The 23,605-nt window shown below is 36.8% G+C and overlaps 1 protein-coding gene across 1 annotated transcript in view; it reads right to left on the bottom strand.

Annotated features, from left to right (window-relative positions):
• Positions 1 to 23,605, bottom strand: part of PARG (poly (ADP-ribose) glycohydrolase) — a 70,548-nt gene that overhangs the window by 31,775 nt on the left and 15,168 nt on the right. The window contains exons 7-8 of the mRNA XM_010567860.1: positions 10,631 to 10,723; positions 8,454 to 8,611 (exon numbers count right to left, since the gene is read on the bottom strand). Of these exons, the coding sequence (XP_010566162.1) occupies positions 8,454 to 8,611; positions 10,631 to 10,723 (251 nt within the window). The remainder of the gene's footprint in view (positions 1 to 8,453; positions 8,612 to 10,630; positions 10,724 to 23,605) is intronic.

The raw sequence follows: 23,605 nt of genomic DNA on the forward strand, positions 1-23,605 counted from the left end.
ACAAGGAAGTAGTATGGAGAGATGAATTTCACCCAGTGAAGGGACTGAGCAGTGGGAAGGATGGAAAGTTAAGGCAGAAATGAAAATACGGTATCAACATAACCTTCAACCTCAAGAACGCAGCTGATTACTGAACAAAGTTTTGTCTAATGTATAGGATGACAAAACACTTGGAAAAAAGAAAAAACCAAGCACCTTGCTTTTTGTGTCCTGTTGCATTTCAAGCCTAAGCTTATCGGAGGTATACGTGTAGGGGTGGAAATACTGTGCTTACGTCTGTGTCCTGGTTTCAGCTGGGGCAGACTTAATTTTCTTCCTGGTAGCTGGTACAGTGTGTTTTGGATTTAGAGTGTGAATAGTGTTGATAACACACTGATGTTTTAGTTGTTGCTAACTAGCACTTATCCTAAGTGAAGGATTGTTCAGTTTCCCATGCTCTGCCAGTGAGGTGGTATACAAAAAGCTGGGAGGGAGTGTGGCCAGGACAGCTGACCTGAACTAGCCAAAGGGATATTCCGTACCATAGAACGTCATGCTCAGTTTATAAACTGACGGGAGCTGGCTGGGAGGGGTGGATCGCTGCTCAGGCATCGGTCAGCGGGTGGTGAGCAATTGCATTGTGCATCACTTGTCTTTTCTTGGGTTTTACTCCTCTCTCTTTTTGTTATATTCATTAGTATCATTATTATTATCATTATTGTTGTTATTATTATTATTTTATTTTGGTTATTAAACTGTTTTTATCTCAACCCACGAGGGGTTTTTTTTTCCCGACTCTCCTCTCCATCCCACTGGGAGTGGGGGGGAGTAAGCGAGCGGCTGCATGGTGCTTGCCTGCTGGCTGGAGTTAAACCACAACAGTATGTTACTGTCAAACTTGTATTACTCTTCATACGATTGAGGGCTATTTTCATGAAAAGGCTGAGGATTCTCAGTTGCTAGCAATCTCAATAGGAACTACTAAAATTTCATACTGATACATGGAACCCTAAAGGAAAAACTAACAGTGTTGAATGGCACAATAAACTCATCATTTAGTATTAGATCGATTGCACTAGGGAGCACACAAGAAGAATCCCTTCCATCTTTCTCCTGCAATTCCCCCCCCCCCCGGAAAAAAGAAAGTGCAGTTCCATGAACAGGAGAGAAAAATAAAACCCTCCCTTTTTCAAAACCAGTATCATATTTGTAATGAAGTATTTTTTTAAGCTTTGATTTGCAATGCTAAGCACAGTTGATGAAAACACTTTGTTTCAGTAAGGGTTCTGTCACAATATTATTTGACATTTTATTCAATTGTGCTCAAGGTAACCTCAGTTACACACATATTAAGGACTACCTATAGATATTAGTGTATCTAAGGTCTAGGAAATCTGTATGCATTAATGTGCACAGAGGGAGAACCCCATCATGTAAGAGCTGGAATGTGTATGTAATTATGTGTACTTATCACATGATTGCACAGGATAGAGAACAATCTCTTTCACTCTCTAAATATATGAAAGTAATTCAGCCTACCATATAGGAATAACTGGAATTACATTAATTACCTGTATCCTTTGCCTGAAGTTCTTTTCTGAGAAAGCTGTTTCAATTTATTATGTATTGGGGGGCGTCCCCCCCATACAGAAGTATCTATCTGCCTTTTAAACCAGAGTGGTACATCACTAAAGCTTTGCTTCAATGAAAAAGATGGAGATAGTTCCAAACAGTTACCAGTCAAGGACTTTACATGAAGAATGGAGCTGCAACAAGTGTTTCACTGCTACCATTTACACTCCCCTTATCAAGAGAAATGAATTATGCAATGTTTCATTCCTGCTTACATACCTGTATTTTGTGAATAGCAATACCCCAGACCCACTCTGCTCTCCAAAGCACACCAGGGGGTGTGCAAGACAATCCACTAGGATGGATGCAGGAAAAAAGTATTTTTGTACCAGTCATAAAATAAAAAATATGTTTAAAATAGTGTTTATTTCATCTTTATCTCGTACTTTTTAAAATTTTTTTTGTGCACATTTTAGAATGCAATATATTAATACAGTAGCACATGTATGTAATTTATAAGTAAATAAATACGCATATATTGGGGGTACATGCTCAAAAATTTTTTACTGGTAGGTATGTGCGATCAAAAAAGTTTGGAGACCACTGCCCTAGACAGCTTTAAATACTTAAACATCAATTATATAAGATAAGAAGAAAAAACCTTAGCAAATTTAAAATGGGAAATTCTTGTATCCAATATAAAATATAAACCCTTACTAGAAAGTCCTGCAGCCATTGAAAATATTATAAGTGAGAACTAAATACTATTCAGGATATTGAAGTTTCAGTTCACGAAATTTAGACTTTATATAAATCAAAAGCAGAATAATACAGATGAGGAACTCCTCCCAGAGAGATGAAAGGCAGACAAATTAACCAGCTTTCTAAACAGTACAAAAGGAAACATCATCGCTGTCCAGATCTTGTACTTCCCAATAGGAAGACATATCACAACCTTACACAAGTTAGGTACAGCAACCTCAGTTCTGCTTTTCTGGTGTCTAGTGTATGTTTCTTCCACTTCATCACATGAATTTCATCCTTCTGTATTAAAACTGCCTTCCTTTTCTCTGTTTATACAGGATGTAATTTAGAGGTTTTGAATTCCCTTGGTGTCAAAGTAGGAGAAAAACAATACATTCAATAATTCAACCTCACAGGCAATTTCTTATTTAGTCATGTATCATTGGTACGAGCTGTCGTCATCTCAAAGTTATGTAAGATCATTGTACTATTCAATACTCTTATGTTTAATTAGAACTTCATCTCTAGATAAATAGTGACTTTTAAGATTTGTATAAACAAAAAATTGAGCAATGTAATTTTGTTGGTAATCTAGATGCAAAAACTATCTTTCCATCTTAGACACACACATATACCCACATCTCTATTCTCTGTGCTTTTTATTTTGTACTTTTGTTTATTGTGGTAAGTAGATTGGAGCATTATAAACATGCTTTAAGAAAAAGTTTTGGTGATTTAGGAGTCTTAAAGTACATTGGATTGATACTTGACTTGGATGAAATGATAAGATGCTAACTCCAAGTACTCAACACCAAGGAATAGCAGGGTAAAATGTTTTACCCTGAGGATCTAAAACAAAAGACATCCCACACCATGGTACAACTAAGTTCTGGACTAAATTACTATATTTACTAAGCTAACAAAAAATATTCAGATTGGATACTGTTTTAATCAGTACAGCAAAGTAATTATGCCAGGTATTTTAAGAATAGCATCCTTTTAAAGTTGTCTATTTAAATATTATTTCATCATGTACCACACACAAATGCTGATTTTAAATTTTTCAGAAAATTATACTCTAAGTATTCCATCCAAGGCTAATTAGAACTTGTACTTAAGGTAGGCATAACAGAATCAATTTTGTCAGATCAGTGTCTGTAAACTCAGAAAACCTAGAACCACTTTTCAGAGGAGCAATGCATCTTGCAGTCCAAACCAAGTTATCTCAAAGTTGCTAGATAATTTATTCCCCAGAGAATACTCATTAGTGTTGCAAAATTGATGTTGTTTATGTAGAGACAATTGCATTACTGGTAAATTAGGTTTCAATTCTCCTGCATAAATGTACTATACAGTTTGCCCATTTCCTTTCATATATTATACATTCCATGAAAGACATATATATCTTAACTAGGGGGGATTTTCCCCTCATTTCCAATTACTTGAAATTACTTTAAAGGTTTGTTTGATAAAGAAATTCAGTCCTAGTGGAATACTGGCAGTTTCAGACCAGAGCATCCACTAATATATGTGCCAGAAGATCCACCAGGCTTATGCCATTAGACATACTACCTTCAATTATGAATTCAGCCTCAACTGTTTTGATGGGAGCTATTACAGATGCATAGTCTCTCCAGTTTAACTACAGTATTTTTTTGAAAAAGGAAAACAGCAGTTACTGTAACTTGACACAACAGCTAAGAATGGATCTGTAGCAAAGACACAGAAAAAGCAAAGTAGGTCCTTGACAAACCTGTCTCCTTTTCAGTCATCCAGAACACTGACTCAAGATTGCAGAAGTATTTTTCCTCATACTTTGCTTTTACATATAATCAAACTAGGTAGTTTCCTAAATTACCAAATTCTACAGTGCTAAGACACAGGTCTGATAACATGGTCAGTGGGGGGGGGGAGAAAAACCTCCACAGCACCAAGTCTTCTGTGACAGTGGACAGTAGCTGTTTCAGCATCTTACAAAAAATAAATTCAAGAAAGCATAGTTCAATCTTATCTTTAAAAAGTTCAAGAGGAATATGTTTTCTATGAAAGTTCCATGTTAAACCACAAACTATTCACAAAGAAGATTAATTACAAGCATTGTCATAAGAAACTACTTTAAACTGTGCAACCAACATCATAACTGTAGAGATGATTTCAGAAGAGTCAATGCAATTCATGCTCTACCTTCAACCAGCATGCAACTTCCATGGAAAATTTATCAGTAAGAAGAATAAAATGGCAAATTTAATTATTTCTTTCTTTTGTGATGGGATATTTTTGCATAAAACTGCCCAATCTATTTCCATCTTTCATCCATAAAGAAAAATTGAGCTCTTTAAATTAACTTGATATTTCGAACAGAAGCAGTATTTCATGGTATTTAGTATGATCTAATGTTTGGCCACTGAACAGCTGTCATTCTATCTACTAGAATTCATAAATATTAAAGCTCTCAAAGTTAAACTACAAATTCCATTTTATTACCTACATTTGAAATGGACTATGTTATTAATGACCTAAGAATCATAATAGGCCCATCCTTGCCAAGCATGAAAGGGAAGAATTCAATTAAATTATTGAGTATTTCATTATACACAGGTGACTTTCAGTCTGTAGCATGAGGAACAATCAAAATAGTCAGTGTCACAAAATACTATTAAACTAAGTGCTTCAGTGTCAAAAGAGGAATGCTCACTTTTTTTTTCTTTTTATTCCTTCCTTTGGCAAGACCAACAGGCAGAAGAGGTAAAGCATGGATGACTTGTGTTAATACTAACACATACAATGGCCTGCCTTCCAATCAGTTGCAGCACATGCACCAGCATTCAAACAACTTGCCATCATCACTGTACTAACAATGCCAAGCACTCCTTCACCAGAAAATGCTTAATGGGGGGGGGGGAGAATGGGAGGGGGGAAAAAAGAAGAAGGGGGAGCAGGGGGGGAAGTAAATTCTTAATATCTTGCACTGACTGTCTGTTATTTTGTCAAACAGATTTGTACCTTGGGGGAAGTAGGGGTGGAAGTCACATATGCTAGTTAGTACCACATAAAAACCTAAAGCAGGGAGAATACTGGGAGGGAAGAGGGAACATGACAACATTTAAATGGAGAAACTGTAATTATTTTATAGTGTATAAAAAGATATTAATGCTTAAGTCTGCATAAAGTGAATTGATAAATGACTGCTGCGTAAAATTGAAAACACAAGAAAGAAACAGCTTACACAGTTGTGTTTCTAACTTAAGGCACAAATTTTATTTTGTCAGTCTCAAAGATTTGAGGGGAGGGGTGGAAGCCTTTTGTATGAATGTAGAAAGGGCATGTGTAGTGGAACTGAGGAACACCACATTTGCTAAAGAAAAAAATCCCTCAAATGCCAGCGTCCGCTCAGTAATTTTGCTTCGTTAGGGAACCATGGCAGATTATTATTTTGTACCCGAAGAACAAAGTCATTCATTCAGTCATATAGCAGATGAATTATGCTGAGGAAAGAACTAAGTCTGGAAAAAGCTGCAGACCATAATACTGTGGGGAGAAAGAGTTGCTGTGTGGAACAATCTGTTATGCCCATCCCTAAGCAGACAGCAAAGCAGCAGCCTCCAAAGCCTTTACATCAAAAACATTGTTATAAAGAGGAAAAAAAAAGTCACAAACATTTTAACTTCAGTCATTGCCTACTGCCTTTTGAGTATATCCAGCTTCACAAAAGGCTTTTTTGTAAAAGCTGAAAATACACACTGCAATGGACCAAACCTTGTCATCTTTACAAGGCTGAAACAATAGCTGAAAACTCGACATTTTATTCTCTGTCCTTGCTACTAAAGAACTAACTTTTCAGGGCGATAAAATACAGGGTTGACAGGAGGAAAAGAAATAGGATACTATCCATCCTCCTCCTCCTCCTCATTTTAGATTTCAACTGAGTCAGGTTATACACAGTAGCATGATACAAAACTGTAAATTCTTGTAGTACTCCCTCCACCACTCACTCTTTTCAATCTCCTTTTGTTTTTATTCTGCCAGTCCCCCTCTCACTGAGACATTCCCTCTTATTTTATCCACTGCCTGTCACACCTCATATTCTACTTCACTAATCTGCTCATTATCAAATGCAAAATACACAGGGAGGGGAAATTGTGGTCTGACAAATGGTTAAGTAGAAATAGGACTGAAAAAGGAAACTGTAACTATATAAAAATCACACAAATTGGCAAACACTGAGGAAGAGCCACTTTTAATCCTCAAGAACCAGAGGACATCAGCTTCCTTTCTTTTCTCCAGTTTGGCAACAATATTCTTGCACTTAAATGAATAAAAATGGCTTTCTACCCTATGTGACTAAAAGCTGAGCATTACCTCATCCATAATGCAAGAGGAAGGCCTTAAGATTGTCTGCTGTATTACCCTTTTTAAATAACATTGTTGGAACATACTCTGAGTGATAGGACTAGGAAGCCATGTCAGAAAACAAAGGAGGATGACTGGAATAGCATAGAAAATCCTGAATAGTTAATACTTTATACTACTGGTCATTCTTTAAGTCTATGGCAGGAAACTATTTACCTAATAATTTGCCAAGGCTTTTTTATTTAGTAGTAGTTCACAATATTATGCCCCGAGTTAACCACTAGTATTACACTACAGTGACTTTACATTGCTGTGCACTGTTCATAGAAGAGAATATGAATTTACTGCACTGATTTAACAGCATTTTATTCTATAGTTGGTAAGAATTTAACTGCTTGATTTATAACATGCTTTAAGTTACAACAAAACCTGGTACCTTAAAGTCCTTTAAAAAAAACATAAAATTCAGCTAGAAGTGTGTAGCTGGTGCAGTCAAACAGAACTCTTTCCAGAACTTTACTGTCCTCTTTCACTGCTCTGAACACAGATCTTTTTTAATGCATGGATGGTACTTTCCATTTATTTGTTCTTATGAACTAATGGTGGAAAAAATATGCTGAATTGTATGGTACATTAATGTCCACTCACAATTCTCTTCTGTAACCCACTGCACTGTTGGAATAAACACCAAGACAGTGACCCTGGTTTCTCTTCTGAAATACACAGTATAGAGAAACGTGTGCTAGCCCTTGAAGACAGCAAGCACCAAAACCATTATTAGTACATCAGCATGCCTGACAATTTATTCTGGGAAGTTCCAGTCTAATATAGCTCATGACAGGGCATACCCAAGTGTGCTGGATCACAGGTAACAGTATTTTTATATTTCATCTCAGTTTTCAGAGCATATACACTACATATGTTAACTGTGAGGAATAAGAAAAACCTCTAGATCAATAATCTGTCCAAGCTGCAGCCTAATAAACTTGAGGTTGATCCACACAGACTTGTATGGAAGCGTCCAGAAGATAACAAACTCATTTCTAATCTACAAGTCCATGTGAACCATAATATTTTGCAGCAGGAAATATCTCCATCTTTGTCCCCCATTTAAAATTGAAATAAGCATATTTAAAAAATAAAAGATGTGAAGAAAAATTTCTAATCAAATCTGTCTGTAAACTGCCATTGAGCAAAAAAGAATAAGCATTTGTTTAGAAATCAGAGTATCTTTAATTAAATTCTTATTGTGGTCTTGAAACCTTTTTAGGCTAACTTGTAGCAAAAAGGACAGCTTTATTTTAACATGCAGCTCTACAACTGCCTTAAAATGATAAGAGACTGGATACTGAAGAATCACGTCCTATTGATCTGACTTAATGTGCAGATCACCACTGCTGACACAAAGGAGACAACAGTAACATGGCTAGGGAAACACTGACCTTTAATTTAAATACATATAGAACACTTGGAAGCACAACTAAAATATACCATTTGCAGACAAATGGCTTATGAGGAGGTAGGGAACTGTATCAGCCTACTTATGCCACAACAAGAGCGTGCCTGTGCATGTGCATGCATGAAGAAAAGAATAATTTGGAATATTAAGCGTATCTTCCTGTGCACAGGATCCTTTCTTACGTAGTTGCATAGTTTTCTTGTCCCTTAGAGGTAAACAGAAAAGACAGAAAGCAAACTACTGAAATTAGTGACAGGAACATGAAAGAAACAGGAGTTTCTCCTGTAAACGACAACAATAATATTTTCATTGAAGGGTTATCAGCTTCATTTACTCTGGAGTGCCATACCTGTTGAAGTTAATGTCTGGATAACTAGAATATTCAGACTTCATCTTTGCATTGCGACGTGGAAAAGTACAGAAGAAAGCATTGGCTAGAAAACTAGCAATCTGTTCCTGTGACATTGTGATGGAGTGATTCATCTTTTGTTTCAGTAGAGGTATTGGCTACCAACAAAGAGGTGAGGGGGAGGGAGGGGCAGGACAGAAGGGAGGGGAGGAGAGAGAAAAATAATTAGCTTACCCATTTTAGAAGAAAAAACAGGAGCACAAATTACATTTGTTAAATTAGAGCAAGAGTAATTTAGGCCATTGGTGAACCCTTTAATCAGCAGCACCATTAAAGTCAAGAACCGTTTATTCAAGACAATTAGGAAAAAGCTTGCTTGACAAACTGCAGATTTCTAATCAATAATAAAAAGAAAGACCAAGAAAACACTGCTTGTCAAACAAAACCATGGGTAATGGGGGGGGAGGGGGAAAGTAGATGGGATGCTGTAAATCCTGGGCAATCTTAAAAACTGAAGTAAAAGCCCACTTCTGACAGCTGCATAGTTAAGAACCCTTAAGGAATGCTTTCAGCTACAATAACCATGCTTTACACTTTACAAAGAAACATGGAAGGCATGCCACAGATCATCAGTCTATGACTTGCTCTGAATTTTTTTCAATCCTACTTGAAAAAATAACACTGATAATATTTGCAGGAAGTGCATGATTATCCATTCTTTTATAATCACAATGAACAAGAAGCTCAGCATCACTTTGGTCTTCAGTCTGGAGTTTTATTTGACTTTAGTCAGGGTTTCTTTAATCTAAAAAGAAACTAAGGGGCAGGGGGAACAACAAAAAAAAAACCCACATGAAGTGTTATACATCTTCCATTTTATCAGACTTTAGCTTCCTGATTTGGAATTTTTGCTCACCACATTAATCTCTTCTTCGAATACTCTCAGCCATCATCATTAGCATAGCTCCAGGACAGCTGAGCAGCTACATTTTAATCTTTCTAGTTGTGAATACAGAAATTGCTACTAATTCAGACTGTTGAATACACAGCCCTGTTTACTCCACAAAACCAGTTTTACTTGATTCTTATAACTACTACATTCATGTTCACTGAATCTCATTCTGTCTTCCAGCTATTTAATTAACAAGCTACATTATAATGTCCGAAGTCACACAGCTAGAGGGGGGAAAAAAGCCTGACAAGCTCTCTCTAATAAGTTCTACAAGCCTATAAAAATACGATATTTTTGACAGTATGTTATACTGGAATAAATTTAGCTTTATGTCTAACCAAAAAAATTAGTCTGACAAAGTTCTTCACAATTTACATTGCCTAACAGTACATCATCTTTATAAAAGGCATTACTATATGAACTTGCAAGTCTTGTGCTTGACTTTGTGCTTAGAAACTTCACAGCATTCTCAAAAACTTCCCCCATCAAGTGACTAGTAAAAACATTTTTAGGAAATAGTCATACTGTTTGAAATTATCTCTACTGTAGAACCCCGGCAGCCTAACAAAGTAGGGAGAGATTTTCTCTGGTCCTGTCCAATAAAATCAATTTCGAAAATTGTAACAAAGGAGGTTACAAATTAGTTATAACCCTGCTAATGTGTTACCTATCATACACTCTTGCTTGATCAGTCCTATTCACTTTCATCAGCTTTACTACCTACAAAACCGATTCCCATAACAATGAATTAGTTAATGTTTGTATGTCTGCAAGTATTGTGATGCTTTAACTAGAATAAAACGTTTCCAAGTAAACAAAGGCTTTATGAAAATACTACTTGTAGGATTAAAAAAATTCTAAAATAAAAAATCACACTTTAAGATTATTCAAGTAGTTCAGTTTGTAAGTGTGATTTTCAAACTTGAAATGTTTCATAGTATTTTCATTTTAAAAAAGCAAGAAGCAACTCCAGTATATAGAAAGGAAAACATTACTGAAGTTCAGGCTAAAAGTATGACAGCAAGATATATTTTTTTTTTTTTACATTCCACTATATCATTATAGAAGTGCATTGTCCGTTCTGCTCCCTAGGCCTCAGCTACGTTCAACACAAAACCTATAGCTTTTATTATAACACGATCCTGATGTTTTGACTTTAGCCATTAGTTACAGTTTGCAGAAAAGTGGTCTGCCACAGAGCACTTAGCTAGCTCTATTTACTTACCTGGGTGCAGATACTAGGGAGACAGAGTGCCAGCTTGACCATATCAGGAAGAATGGACTGGAACAAATGTTGAGCCTCTGCATCTTCAAGAACCTGTTAAAAAGAAAGGGGGGGGGGAGGGGAAGCTTTTTACCTCAGAAAAAAATGATTGTACAAAAAGTTTGTGAAAACAGGACCCATTCGAAAGAAATAAGAGAAAAAAATAGGTCCTTTTAGCTTCATGCAAATCTGTAGCATTTTTCGTGGTAGTACCTTCACTGCATTTTACCTTGCAATAATCCACTAACTGAAATACAGAAACAACTCTCAAAAGTTGCAGTTGAGAAAACATGTCACCAAACACCCTATAAACAAACCTTGAATAAGTTATCATTTGACTCTTTCCAAAGCCATGAACCAAATTCTCAACTGATAGAAATCACCACCTAATCACAGAAGTACTCGAACAATTTACTTAACTTCTATATTCAGGTCATAGTCCAAGACAAGTGCCTGTGACATTCTCCTGTTAAGGACATATGAAACACACTGCTGGGTCAGATCAGTGGTCCTCAGCAGCAACAGGAAATGCTATCTAAGAGGAGCATGCAAGCCTGGGCACTTTCTGCTGTCCATCCCCACCATGTTCCCTAAAGAACTATAGCTGTTGGATTACATCCATTAAAGGGTGCACCCTGCCTGGTCCACATGCTGAAGTTGCAAACTTTTCAGTCTCTTCCTTTAAGACAGCTGGTCCTATGACTATTTTAGCTGCCCCTCTCTACCTGCTCTAACATTCTTCCAGAGAAGGAGACACCAGAATTGACAACATTAAAAAACAAGTGGGGACACCAATGTTTCACAAGGCTTCTCAAAGTTTTTATACTCAATCACTCACATCAATCCATTCTTGTCCTATTCACAACTCCCTTCCTAACGCTGTCTGGCCCACTGTTGACATGTTTGGCTGCCAAAGTGTATCAAGCCAATGTATTCAGAGAAAGTCCAGGATCTCTCTTCTAAGTTGCAACTGCCAGTTCTGAGCATAACATCATGTACCCAGGATTTAGACGAACCCACCCACAGCCTACACTCCCATTCACGTATCATACACCTATTTTTAAAAGGTGCAAAAGGTTCTTTACCACGGACAATGCTCTTCTAAGAAAAGCTAGGATAGGCACATGAATGCGAGGTTGTGAAAAGAAAAGCAACATAAAGCAGTGCAGTTGCAATATGCAAAGTGGCACAAAAGCATGCCATATCCTCAAAAGTCTCATATTCTGCCATATGAACCAGCTGAAGTAAGATCAAGGAGAGGAAAGCATTCTCCATCTTCCTGTGCAGTGGTGCAGTTTTTCCCCTGATCTAGGGATCCAGGCACTAGATGTGACTGGCTGTTAGATTTGCATGCTGCGTTTAAGTCAAAAAACAGAGAGAACACACAGCTTGCACTACAGCTGGGGAACAGAAGATGAAGGTCACAGTTCAGCCTTCTGCCTCCCTCTTTCCCCTACATCCAAGGAATCTGTATTTGAGACAACTACCTTCTACCAGTTTCTAGATTAAAATCATTAAAGTTCTGAAACTGTGGCTTTAAAGCTATAGAATATTATTTTTCAAGTAAAACTGTTAGAAAATAATTGGATTTACTACCAATTTCACACAAAAACAATAGCAGACAGAATGGATGAAACGGCATCAAGGTATTATCAATTTTAGTCTCTGCAACGCTTAAGACTAATTGTGAAATCACAGGAAGTGATCTTTTTAGTCATACAATCAAAGCTTTGTAATTCACACTTCAACGGAAAGTTTCACACAGCCTTCAGAATGTAAAAAAGATACTGGCAATTTTCTTGAGGAAAATATGGTGCCTCTGATTCAAAGCATACTGTTCCCCATAAACGCCAAGCTGAAAATATTGTTTGAAGGCTAACAACTTCTGTTCTTCCAAGATCATTAAAATAACTATAGAGGTATCTCTGTTCTATTCCCCCCCGTTCTGAGCGATATAAAGGGACAAGAGTACTCAGGAGGTTAAAAAACAAAACACAAACAAATGCTCACAGGACAAACAACTTATGGCAGGGAAGGGGGGAAAACAAAACAATCCCAACACCTACACAGTTACTTTCCATGCATTATGTATGCTGCTCATGGAGACATACAAACAAGGCTCTAGTTTAGAATTTTAAATTGAAATAAGAGCTTACAAAGAACAGCAAGCCTAGAAAACATGAAAATCATTTGATATAATAGAGGAGGAATCCAAGTAATATACAAATTATTACTGAAAGTCAACTTTTTTTTTAAGGTTAAGAAATGAACAAGATGCATCTCTCTCTCCTGTTGTTAGCTGCATATGCACCTACATATTTACACAGTATAAGTCAGATACTGAAAATTATGACCTAACCTTTATGATCATCTGCTCTATCACGAAACTTTCCTCTGTTCTTAGGCACAATGTTTTTAAGTGACATAAAGTAACAAAATAAGCACTTAAAGGCTGGAATTTCAGACCTCAATATGTAAAATGAATATGTAAGTTAAATCTACTCAAAAGATGACATTTAACCTCAGATGTCTACCAGGCTGTCAAATTCTGATATTCTCTCCCCTTCGGGTAACACTTCTTCTCTTTTAAAGTTGACATATAAATAGTGGCTGCTATGCTTTGCTGACTGCCACAGACTATACAGTATCACTTATCTGGTGACACATTATGGCACTGGACTTTGTCATAGCTGTCAAGACTTCAACCTTTTCTTTATGCTCCTTTGAAAACAACATAATAATAGTATGAGACAATTTTTTCCCAAAAAACAAAGCAGGGCCAGCAATTGTACAACTCAGCTTCAATACAAAATGCGTAACTACAGAGTTCACTTCTTAAACTGAAATTCTACTCTTCCTTCTCTTTACCTTCCTAATGTTGCACCAGAACATGCTCTCCTCTCTACATTATTCTTATGCATGACTTTTACCAGGCCTCCACTAATGAAAACCTCAAAATTTGAAGCTGTTAATGACCAGAAGTGTTCTCATTGGACTTCAGACAGATTATTCTTACGTGTAAATGACAAATAAGATGGGTTTTTTTGTGAAAAGTGTTGGGTGCCATGAAAGCCTTACATTTTCAAAAGTCACTTAAAGAACACCACAACTTTAAAAAGATGATCATTGTGAGTGCTAAGTTCATAGACCTTGCCAAGAAACTCCTAACTCTGCGTCATTCTCTAATCAAACCACCAAGTAGCCTAAGCATCCTTGTTTTGAGTACTCCCCTATTTAAGCAAAGGTCTCCTAAATATTGCAGGGAAGCACATCAATAGTTTTCACACTCAAACATAGCTTGTTTATTCCCAGAAATACCAGAAGTTCACAAAATAGTTGCTGCAGTAAGTAATCCAAGAACTCTGTTGTTCAACTGCAGGTGCTGTTGCTGTTTTTTTAGAAAACAAACAAAAAAACCCCAACCAAACCCCTTTCTCCCTAATAAACTTTCTCCCTAAAAATAACTCCTTGGTCAACTACTCAGTCCTCTGCTTCCCATTTATATCTTGAGGCTATAACCCATTATTGAACAGCGGCAGTAAGCCAGAAATACGTACCCTTCCTTGCTTTAAGTTTTTTTTAAAAACTAAGTAACTTGAGTCATGGCTACATCCATGTAACTGTAACTTCCCCTTTCTGCCCATGGGCTTTTCCTGTACCAGTAACATTCCTATGAGGTTTTTATGAAACCGCCTGCAAACCCCTGGCTGCTTGGCCCTCATCCTCTTTTGACAACTAAACCAGCACGCCACCACAGCTGCAGCTTTGTAGACCAACCACTGTCACTGCATATTCTCAGCTATGCTCAGTGCAACAGAGCCTGGTTTTATCTGTGACAGTCTTTTCAGACTTTGAAAGCAGCAAAAAAGAACACTCAATCATGGAACGTAAAAGGATTCCAGGACGTGGAGTACTGACACCACAGCTACATCTGACAGATATCCCATGATGAAAATGCCAAATTGGAAGAACCTAGCAACAGCACACAGAATACCTGGTCACAGAATGGAATGAAGATTTATTTAGAGGGAAAGTCTCTTCAGGAAGCAGTGACTTGTACTGATGTAAAATCCAGCACATTTAGAGCCACATTACATATGCTACTTATTTGTTGCTACTGAAAGAGGGATGTGTCGTTCTAATTCCCCAAACACAGGCACCCATCATTTTACCAGTTCCCATGTTCATCTGATAATTTCCCGAGATCCTTCAGCTCGCTAATGCTACAAGAAAATAACCTGGGAGGGGGGGAGGTATTCTTCCGCTGCATTAGTGAGTCAAACAAGCCTACCAAAAAGTCATGCATTATTAGATGTTGTGCAGGGCGCGTGGTAGGTGAAACAGAACTAGTCATACCCCTTGTCAACAGTTGCAACTCTTCTCACTGAAAAAGCAGTAATACTCTAGTTAGTATGAAGCTGTTACAACAAGCACCTCACTTTGAAGTAAATCTCCTAGTACAGGAATATCTATATGGATTCAGTAATGTGCTTTTAACTGTGTACAATCTTTTTCAAGGCTACAACTATGCAAAGATTAAGAGAAATGATTGGATTTCCCTTGTTTAAAAAATAACATTTCTTTTATAACTTAAGGAATTCTAAAATATTAAATGGTTGTCAACAATTTTTGGTAAAGGAAAATACATTAAGTGTAGCAATTTTGTTTTTAAACAATTGATCAGTTTCCCTTTTCCTTATTATGCACATATGTCCTTTGCAGCTTCCGTCAGGATTTGAAATAAAAACAAAAATATATTGTTGACTTCATTCATAGTCCTCCAATCATGCAAAAAATTATTTAGGAATGAAATAAAAGCAGGGGCTATACCCCATGGGAAAAGCATATGCAATCAGAGTTGCTTTTTGCCAAGAAATCACTTGGCGATTTCATCAGTATTTGCACTGGAGTGACTGATTAAATGAACATGACTTAGGGCTCCAATTCATAAGATGCAAATGGTTCAGTGAGCCATAGCAGAGGTAAGAGCTCTTGGCCAAACTTGCATTGCAATTTTGTAAAATGAACATTTATACTGCAGCAAAGAGGCCTGACTAAACGCCACCATAAGTAATAGCCTCTTGTCACTATAAACCAGTCCTCCAAAACGTAATGAACGAGCATGCCTGACAGTCCTAATAAGAAGGATCTGAGGTAGCATGGGGTGACAGTGATGGTAGAGAGTTTAAATCTAAATCTGACAGCTCATCAAACCAAACAAACTGCACATACAGAACACAAATTTGGACAGCTCTATCTATCACATGGGAAGGTAGAGTCATCACACCAACAGGCAACCAGCATGCTAAGACAGCAATGGCTTAATGCTTTCCATTTGTTTGGTTTTATTTCCCGATATTAACTTTTGTGGCAGGACAAGGACCAACTGAACCACATTCTTAAGGATGAAGGGGAAAACAAGAGTGCTTCCTTCAGATTTTGTGTCTTTTATTTCCTAATTCTAATGGATTTTGAGTTCTTTTTCCTTCCCAGCTGCCCTAACACCTCACGCACTTTCTTAGAATTACTTTGTTTCAGTTTGTAAGTGCTCTGTACCATTAGTTACTATACTGAACTGTCTTTCTAGTAACAGCTTTCCTAATTATTTTAAGGTAAGATATCATATGGTTAGAGGTGGTAATAGCCTCCTAACTAATTAGGCAAACTGCATAACTTCTATGTACTCTATTCACAGTAAGTTCATTTTCCTAATCTCAGGAATAATTTTTTTTCTTTTTCCTTCTTCACTATCTTCAATTTGTCTCAAATAAAAAAATATCTCTCTATATTTTTACAGGGCATTAAGACCCACATGATGACTACTTCCAAGCTGAAAAACCTGGTTGCAAATAGAAGTGTATCAAATAAGGGTATATATAGCCCACCTAGACATAACATCATTATTAAACCTCCTTCAAGTCTGCAATTCAAAGAAAATAACAAAGATAGATAGCAAACAAAGAAATACTAGTCACATTCCCACAAAGAGAAAGATTTGCTCAGTGCCACGTGCGAGGAACATGTAGGTGGAACATGCCATGAAGTTTAAGACAACTTGGAATGGTCTCCTGAAAAAAATTTGATCAACATTTATAGCTTTGCAGTTTTGGTGAGGATAACATGGAAGGCAAAAAACTGGAAAAAAAATAATATTTGGGGAACAAGGACAACAGGAACTTGTGTTTGAAGGCTTAATTTCTTTTTAAGACTGTTAACAGTCTTGTTCTACTCATAAGCATTTAAAACGCTACTTATTTTCATTCAATGCATAGACTGTACCTCCCTTCCAAAGGCTTCCATTTTACTGTCAAATGAGACTGAAGAGTTCAGCTGTGCTCTTGCACTGTTCTACAAGATAGTGGTTCTTGTGCACTTTGGGATAATGTTAGCAATTTCAATTTGCCACTTTTTTTTAAAGTGTATTCCACAGAAGAACCTCCCAGGCATCCTGAAGCATCTCCCTTACCATTCCCCTCAAGCTAAGACTTTCCATTGAGATGACACTTATACAAAAACTTGAATGTACTTCAGCAATCACAACATGTGGCTGCTCCTTTACTGCACTAAGCAATATTGTCTTCATTTTCTTTTCCTTCCAGAGCAGCCTGTACTTATTTACTTGTTCTCCTGTCTCATACAGGAGTCGCATGCTTTTTGTATGCTGTTTGTGTAATACTTAAACATGGTGGAGTCTAGATCCATGACTAGAACTCCTCGGTGCCAGTAAAACAACCAAGCCACTGTCTATGATGTTTAAGTCTTTTACCTGAAAGTAAACCAACCTCAGACTGCCAACCTGTACTTGCTTTCTTCCCCTAGTCCTTGTCATAAACGCTTTTAAATATTACAGAATCATAAAAGCAGACTCTCTTGATCTGTTATTTGGGACAGCTGGGGAAAAAAACAAACCAAAACAAACAAAAAAGCCTAAACAAGTTCTTATCAGGTAACTTTGAAAACTAATACACTAACTTAATACGCCCCCAAAAAACCAGAACAAGCTTCACTAAATCATACTCTCTACAAAGCCTACAAAGCCTTTTCTTCTGGACAGGGAGTAGATGAGTTCTACTTAAACATATTGCGCCAAACTACCAGCATATCCGATACCTAGACAGAGACACTATGCTGCAGGCTGCTGACTTGTATGCCTATGTAAAACAGATTCTTTGTCATAATGTAAAATATTATACTTATAAACAAGATTGAAACCAAGAAGCAAAGTGGGGGTTGGGGGGGGTGGGGGTGGATTTTAGTTCCCATTTTACTGAGTCAATGAACTTCCAAAACAGGAAGGAAACAATAAACTGTCATCTGCCTCCTTTTGTTCCCTTACAAAACTAATTCAGCAAGAAACACACTTAGCTGTCAAATCCATCCCATTTCTTGAGCGCTTGTCTGATTAGAAACCAGAGGAAGGACAAAGTAATCTTTGGAGGGAAGAGGGAAAAAACCCATGATGCTGGATTATGCAGAGAAGAATCTTATTTGAGAGGAATGCTTCTGACATTTATCAAAACCACAAACTGACACTTCAAAAGGAAAAAGGAAGACAGCTTACAAGGCAGAGGTTAATTCATTTTTGTTTAATTCCCCCCGCCAAAGGCTCCTTCACGTCTTCTGCCAATCCAACCCTGGGATGATCTCTCAGGTGTAGCATCCCTAACAATGGCAGCTTTGTTCTCAAAGCTTTTCACCATTCTAAATAAAATTTGAGAGAAAAATGTATATTCATATTTCCATCTCCTCTTAATGGTTTCAGAAGCCCAGTTTATACTTCTAAGGTACTGGAAATCTAACCTCAAACATTTTCATTACCAACAAGTGAAACCTCAGTCCTGATTCTCTACAGGCCACCAATAGATTCCACCTGCACATTTTTGCAGAACAATTCTACCATGAGTGGAAGCATCACAAACATTTCCAAAGCAGTGGCAGAGTCCCGGGAAGAAAAGTCCAATACTGCTTTCTAAACGCTTTTGAGTTATTCTTTGGAAGTACGAAGTAGTGGAAAGGACAATGACCTCGTTTCTACAGCAGTGCTGTAACATGAAGGAAAAAAAAAAAGTATCTTTCATCTGACTGACATAAGCTAACGTGAAAACAATCCATTTCCAGGTTCATTCAAAACTTTTATCTTTCTAAACACAGTACTTGGGGGGGGGGGGGGGAAAGAAATGTTTAATACTGCTATGATTTTAAAAACATCTGCTACAAAGCAGTGTGGAAGCATTCAAAAGCCATCAGATATTTAACTACAACTTTTTTCAACCACTTTTGTAACTGATAACCTTGGCACTAAAAGCTTCATGAGACAACATAGCTATTGCCCTTATGAAAGCTGTATTTTCTTTAACATTACCAAAAAAAAATCAAGCACAGACAGAAGGGGAAAAAGAAGGATCAACTAAAGATAACACAATAGCATTGTAGATTTCAACAAATCTATAGACTGGGGGGGGTTTTTTTTGGGTTGTCAGAACTATAGACTCTTGAAAAAAATATCCAGCAATTAAGATTATATTGGCCAAAAAAGACCCTCAGACCATCTCCATGGTACACACTCTGCCACCTTTGCAAACCTGCTCTTTAAAGAATGCATGGCAACTAATAACAAACTTTGCAAGGAAGCAATATAAACAAATTCAGTTTTTCAGATGAAAAAGCATGAGAAGAGTTGGGAATATAATTACAATACACTTAATTTATGCCTTCATAGTCATTCTAACAATGGCAATGCCTCCTTATCGCTTCCCTACTTCCATCTACACTTTTTCAGAGAGTGTTTCTCTTGAAAGCTTTGACCATCATCAGGTTTTTTTTATTCTAACTGCTCTGGACATTAAATAAAAAAAATAAAAATTAAAAAAAAACAAACAAACCCCCCCCCCAAACCAAACCCTAAACAGACAAATAAATCTAAAGGCACAAAGCAGCTAAGGAAAGCCACCACAACCAAAAGGGGCTTCTCTTAGTCATTTGGGATAGATAAGTGAGCACAGGTAAATGACGATTTACACATAATCCAATGGAAGCAAAGAAATATATTCATCAGTCCCCTGCTCCCAAAACACAACAAAAAAAGCAACTATCAGAGGATAGCTTTTAAAACCAAAACATTTATATTTACTAGATTTTTCTTTTTTTTTTTTTTAATCAGGAATGCTCTCAATACAGTGAAAAACTATGGAAGAAATCCTCAGGATGTACCTCTACATTGTCTCAAAGCATTAAGTATCCACAAACACTTAAGACACATTATAATTAAAACTCTACACCTGGTATGTGTAGATATCCCTTCCCTGGTAATTCTGAGTCAATAGTCTGATGCAACAGTCATTGCAATGGTGCTTACAAAACACCACTTAAAAGATACTCAACTGTTTTCCTGAGAAAGTACAGGCAACTAAGAATAAGCCTGTAATTCAGTACTCAATGCTATTTCTCCGCTACAATGCTTAGCTTCTAATGTTTTGAATGTGTACAAGATGCATATTCCCTCCACACCAGAAAAGTGTTTTGTTCAATATGGGGACAAATTCCTTTCTGCTACTGTAAAAAGAAAACCCTTCATGGCACACTCAAAAGACCTTTTCAGTTTAGATTTTAAAAAGGTAATCTAACGTAATGAAAATTGTTTGAAAACATCTGGACTAAAGTGAAATCCAGCAAGGAGCAATGGATAGGCTATTTTCAGCCTTGGGACATTTTGTTTCTTGTTTAAAAGCCTACATTTGTAGTGCTGACATCTCTAAAATGCTCACTTCTGTTAGTACTGTCCAGACAATTATAAAAATGATTTATCAAAAACCCAGTCACCAGAACAATTTGGTACTTTAAAATTCGTTCTATTCCAGTATCACTGATTACAGCAATCATTTTTTCAAGCAGGTCATTCAAACAACAAAACATACAGGAAAGACTGACATGATTCATAAGGCCTGCTAGGAAACGAGAGTGGGGTAAAGCCCTATCCCCCAAGATATGCACTTACTTAACAGTAGTAGGTGTTCTTAAACAGTTTGGTCTTTTTCAAATGAGTGAAAATCCAGAGCTTAACCATAATCCAACTAGACTATACTACAATCACATCATCTTCAGATGTTGCATTCATATTCTTTTTTTAGATGAAAAATAGAAATAATGGTAAAAAAATGAAAGTATTATTTCCAAAGTTGTCCAGGTAATTTCCAAAATTTCTTAAGGTTAAGTTTAAGATTATTAAATTCAGGTTATTAAGGTTAAGAGCACACATACTTAAAGGCTGTGTGGTTCTGTGGCTGTTTGAAATTTTGCATTTGGAGTATTTCATTGACAAGACAGTTCTTAATTTCATTCAAATCAGCTCAGTGATCTCAAAAAGCAAGCAATTCTTCTTAGAGAGGAAGCAGACATAGTGCCAATATTTGCGCATCTGATTTTTCTGCTCAGTTCTCAAACATTTAGTATGCTCCATCTTAATTCAATTACTGGCATCTGACATTTTCTAAAAGTATGAAGTTCAGGCCAAACGTGCTAGTATACTACATAGCAGCACACATTCAAATGAGAAACTATAGTGTGGCAAAAAAACCACACTAAGCACATTCTGCAGATATTATCCCAGCTTTTACTAGGTTTATGCCATAATTCAGCAATTCAGTAACACACATTTGTTAGCTTTTTTCACTGAAATATAAGGGGTTTCTTCCATTTAATTATTCCTAAGTGCAAAGCATTGACTAACAGAAACAAGACTCAATGCAATATGCTCCCGCACTCCTCACTTTAAGAATATTCTCCTATATCCTGGAATCTGCGCAGAACACCTGCAGTAGAGAAAAGCGGTATCTTAGAAAGTGTGTGCACATATCTATATGAATATTGCTAGGCCAAAATTTAAATAGTAAGGATTTGTGCAAATGAAAAATAATTTCTAGTACAATAACTAACTACCAATTTTTCAAGAAAAGGAAACCAGACTTTTGGAAGAGCAAAACATCTGTAATAGGGATGTGTGATATTTATGGAAAATAGAAAAAATTGTATTTATAAAGTGATTTATTTACATATTTATCTTGCATATTATCTATTAATAAGTTTATGTATTTGTAAATTACATTTATAGAAAGTTTGAAAAAGGTGTTAAGCGAGGTTCTAGAAATTTACAGGTAGACAGCTGCATGTAAAAGCAGACAGTAACGAAGCCTCGTATCCTGACTGCTCTGGACTTCTAAAAGGATCTAGCATCCAGAATTATGATTGTCATGCAAGCTTTAATGGAAAAAAGCAGGGAGAAATGGGACTCCTTTTCTAATTTTCTGTTTCAAAACTAATTACAGCTGTAATTGTAAGATAAACATTTTTAATAGCCCATATTCTACATCATGTAAAAGCATAACTAAAGAGTGAAGAAAAATAGCAATATATTCCTTCAGCTTGACAACTGACCTTGTTTTCTTGGTATACAGCTTTTTATCAGATTTTAGGATAAGCTGAGATTTGTGCCATAAAAAACTGCTAACAGCCAGTTTTGAGGCTAAAACCAGTGAATTCATGCTTGACTGGAAAAGGACAAAAAGGAGCACAGACAAAGTCGTCTGGTACGTTATTCCTTTTCCTTCATGCTGAAGGTTCTTCTCTGCAATTAAGTATAGACAGGAGAAGAGATTGGTCTTTTTAAAGAGCATTATCATGTTTCTTTCAACCTCACAGAAAAATCCAAATGTAAAAGTTATACAGCTTCTCTCATAATAGAAAAGGATTTCCTGAATGCTGAATTTATATGGGAATCAACAGCAAATATACAGATCCTGGTCATTAAATTGATTGACTGGCTTCAAACAGCTTTCCCAAATGACAAGATGACCACAAGACATCCATAAACAGGCATTGCAGACACACACATGCTTCTTCCTACACTAAAAGCCGGAAACTGAGTATTATACAGTGGAGAATGACAGAGTGTCTTTGTAAATAGCATATCCCCTTTAAGTCTTCCTACTTGCATCAAGTAGGCATCAAGGGTTTAAAGTTCTGCAGAGAGCCTGGAAAAACAAATTTTAAAAGGCAAGTGCCTTCGAGTGAGGTTAATTTAAAACGTCAATTACATTTACTATTTTGTCCTCCTAAGAGAGGCTAGTGTATAGATCCCCATGCCTTTCTGTCAGCAATGTCTTATATTGGTACTGTGCCACAATGGGGCCCACATGACAAGGCCACTGCTGCCTCTCAACTTCAACCCAGCAAAGTCATAAGAATGTAAAAATGGACAAACGTTCATTAAAGTCCATCAATAAAAAATGTCTAGAAAAGTCTAACAGCAAGAAAAGCAAGTAATCAGCAGCACTTTCTCACAACGCTCTTTACTTGCAGTAATCAGTTTCAGAAATTTCCAGAGTCCATCACAGTATCTGTGTAGATGGTCAATGGGATCTTTCCACCAGCAATTTCTCCAAATCCCTTCAAAACCTGATGTAAAGCCATAGCATATTCCACATGCCCTGGACGAGTTCCACAGCCTTTTATTCAGTATCTAAATAAGTAATTATTTTTGTCTGGTTTTGAAACCCTTACCTGCAAGGAACACTTATCTGGTGTCCCTTAACTGTTGTACTAGAAGAACGAACAGTCATTTCCTCTTCACCCTCTTTTACATTAATTTTGCACACCACTGTTATATCCATTCTGCACTTCTCTCAACTAAGATGAAAAGATGGAACAGTCCTAGCTTATTCAGACGTTCCTCATATGGAAACTATTACATACATTTACACCGTTCCTGACCCCTCTCGTTGTATCTTCTCCATTTCACAGACACAAATTTTCCACCAAGCTAATCAAGCTCAAAGAGGCCAGACAAACATAAAAATATTTACAGATACAATGTGAACATCTACAAGATGTATTGTGATCCATTTTTCAGATGACTCGCAGAAGCTCAGAGACAATCACTGT

This window comes from Haliaeetus leucocephalus, unplaced genomic scaffold, assembly GCF_000737465.1.
Source record: "Haliaeetus leucocephalus isolate CR32 unplaced genomic scaffold, Haliaeetus_leucocephalus-4.0 Scaffold229, whole genome shotgun sequence".
NCBI classification, from domain to species: domain Eukaryota; kingdom Metazoa; phylum Chordata; class Aves; order Accipitriformes; family Accipitridae; genus Haliaeetus; species Haliaeetus leucocephalus.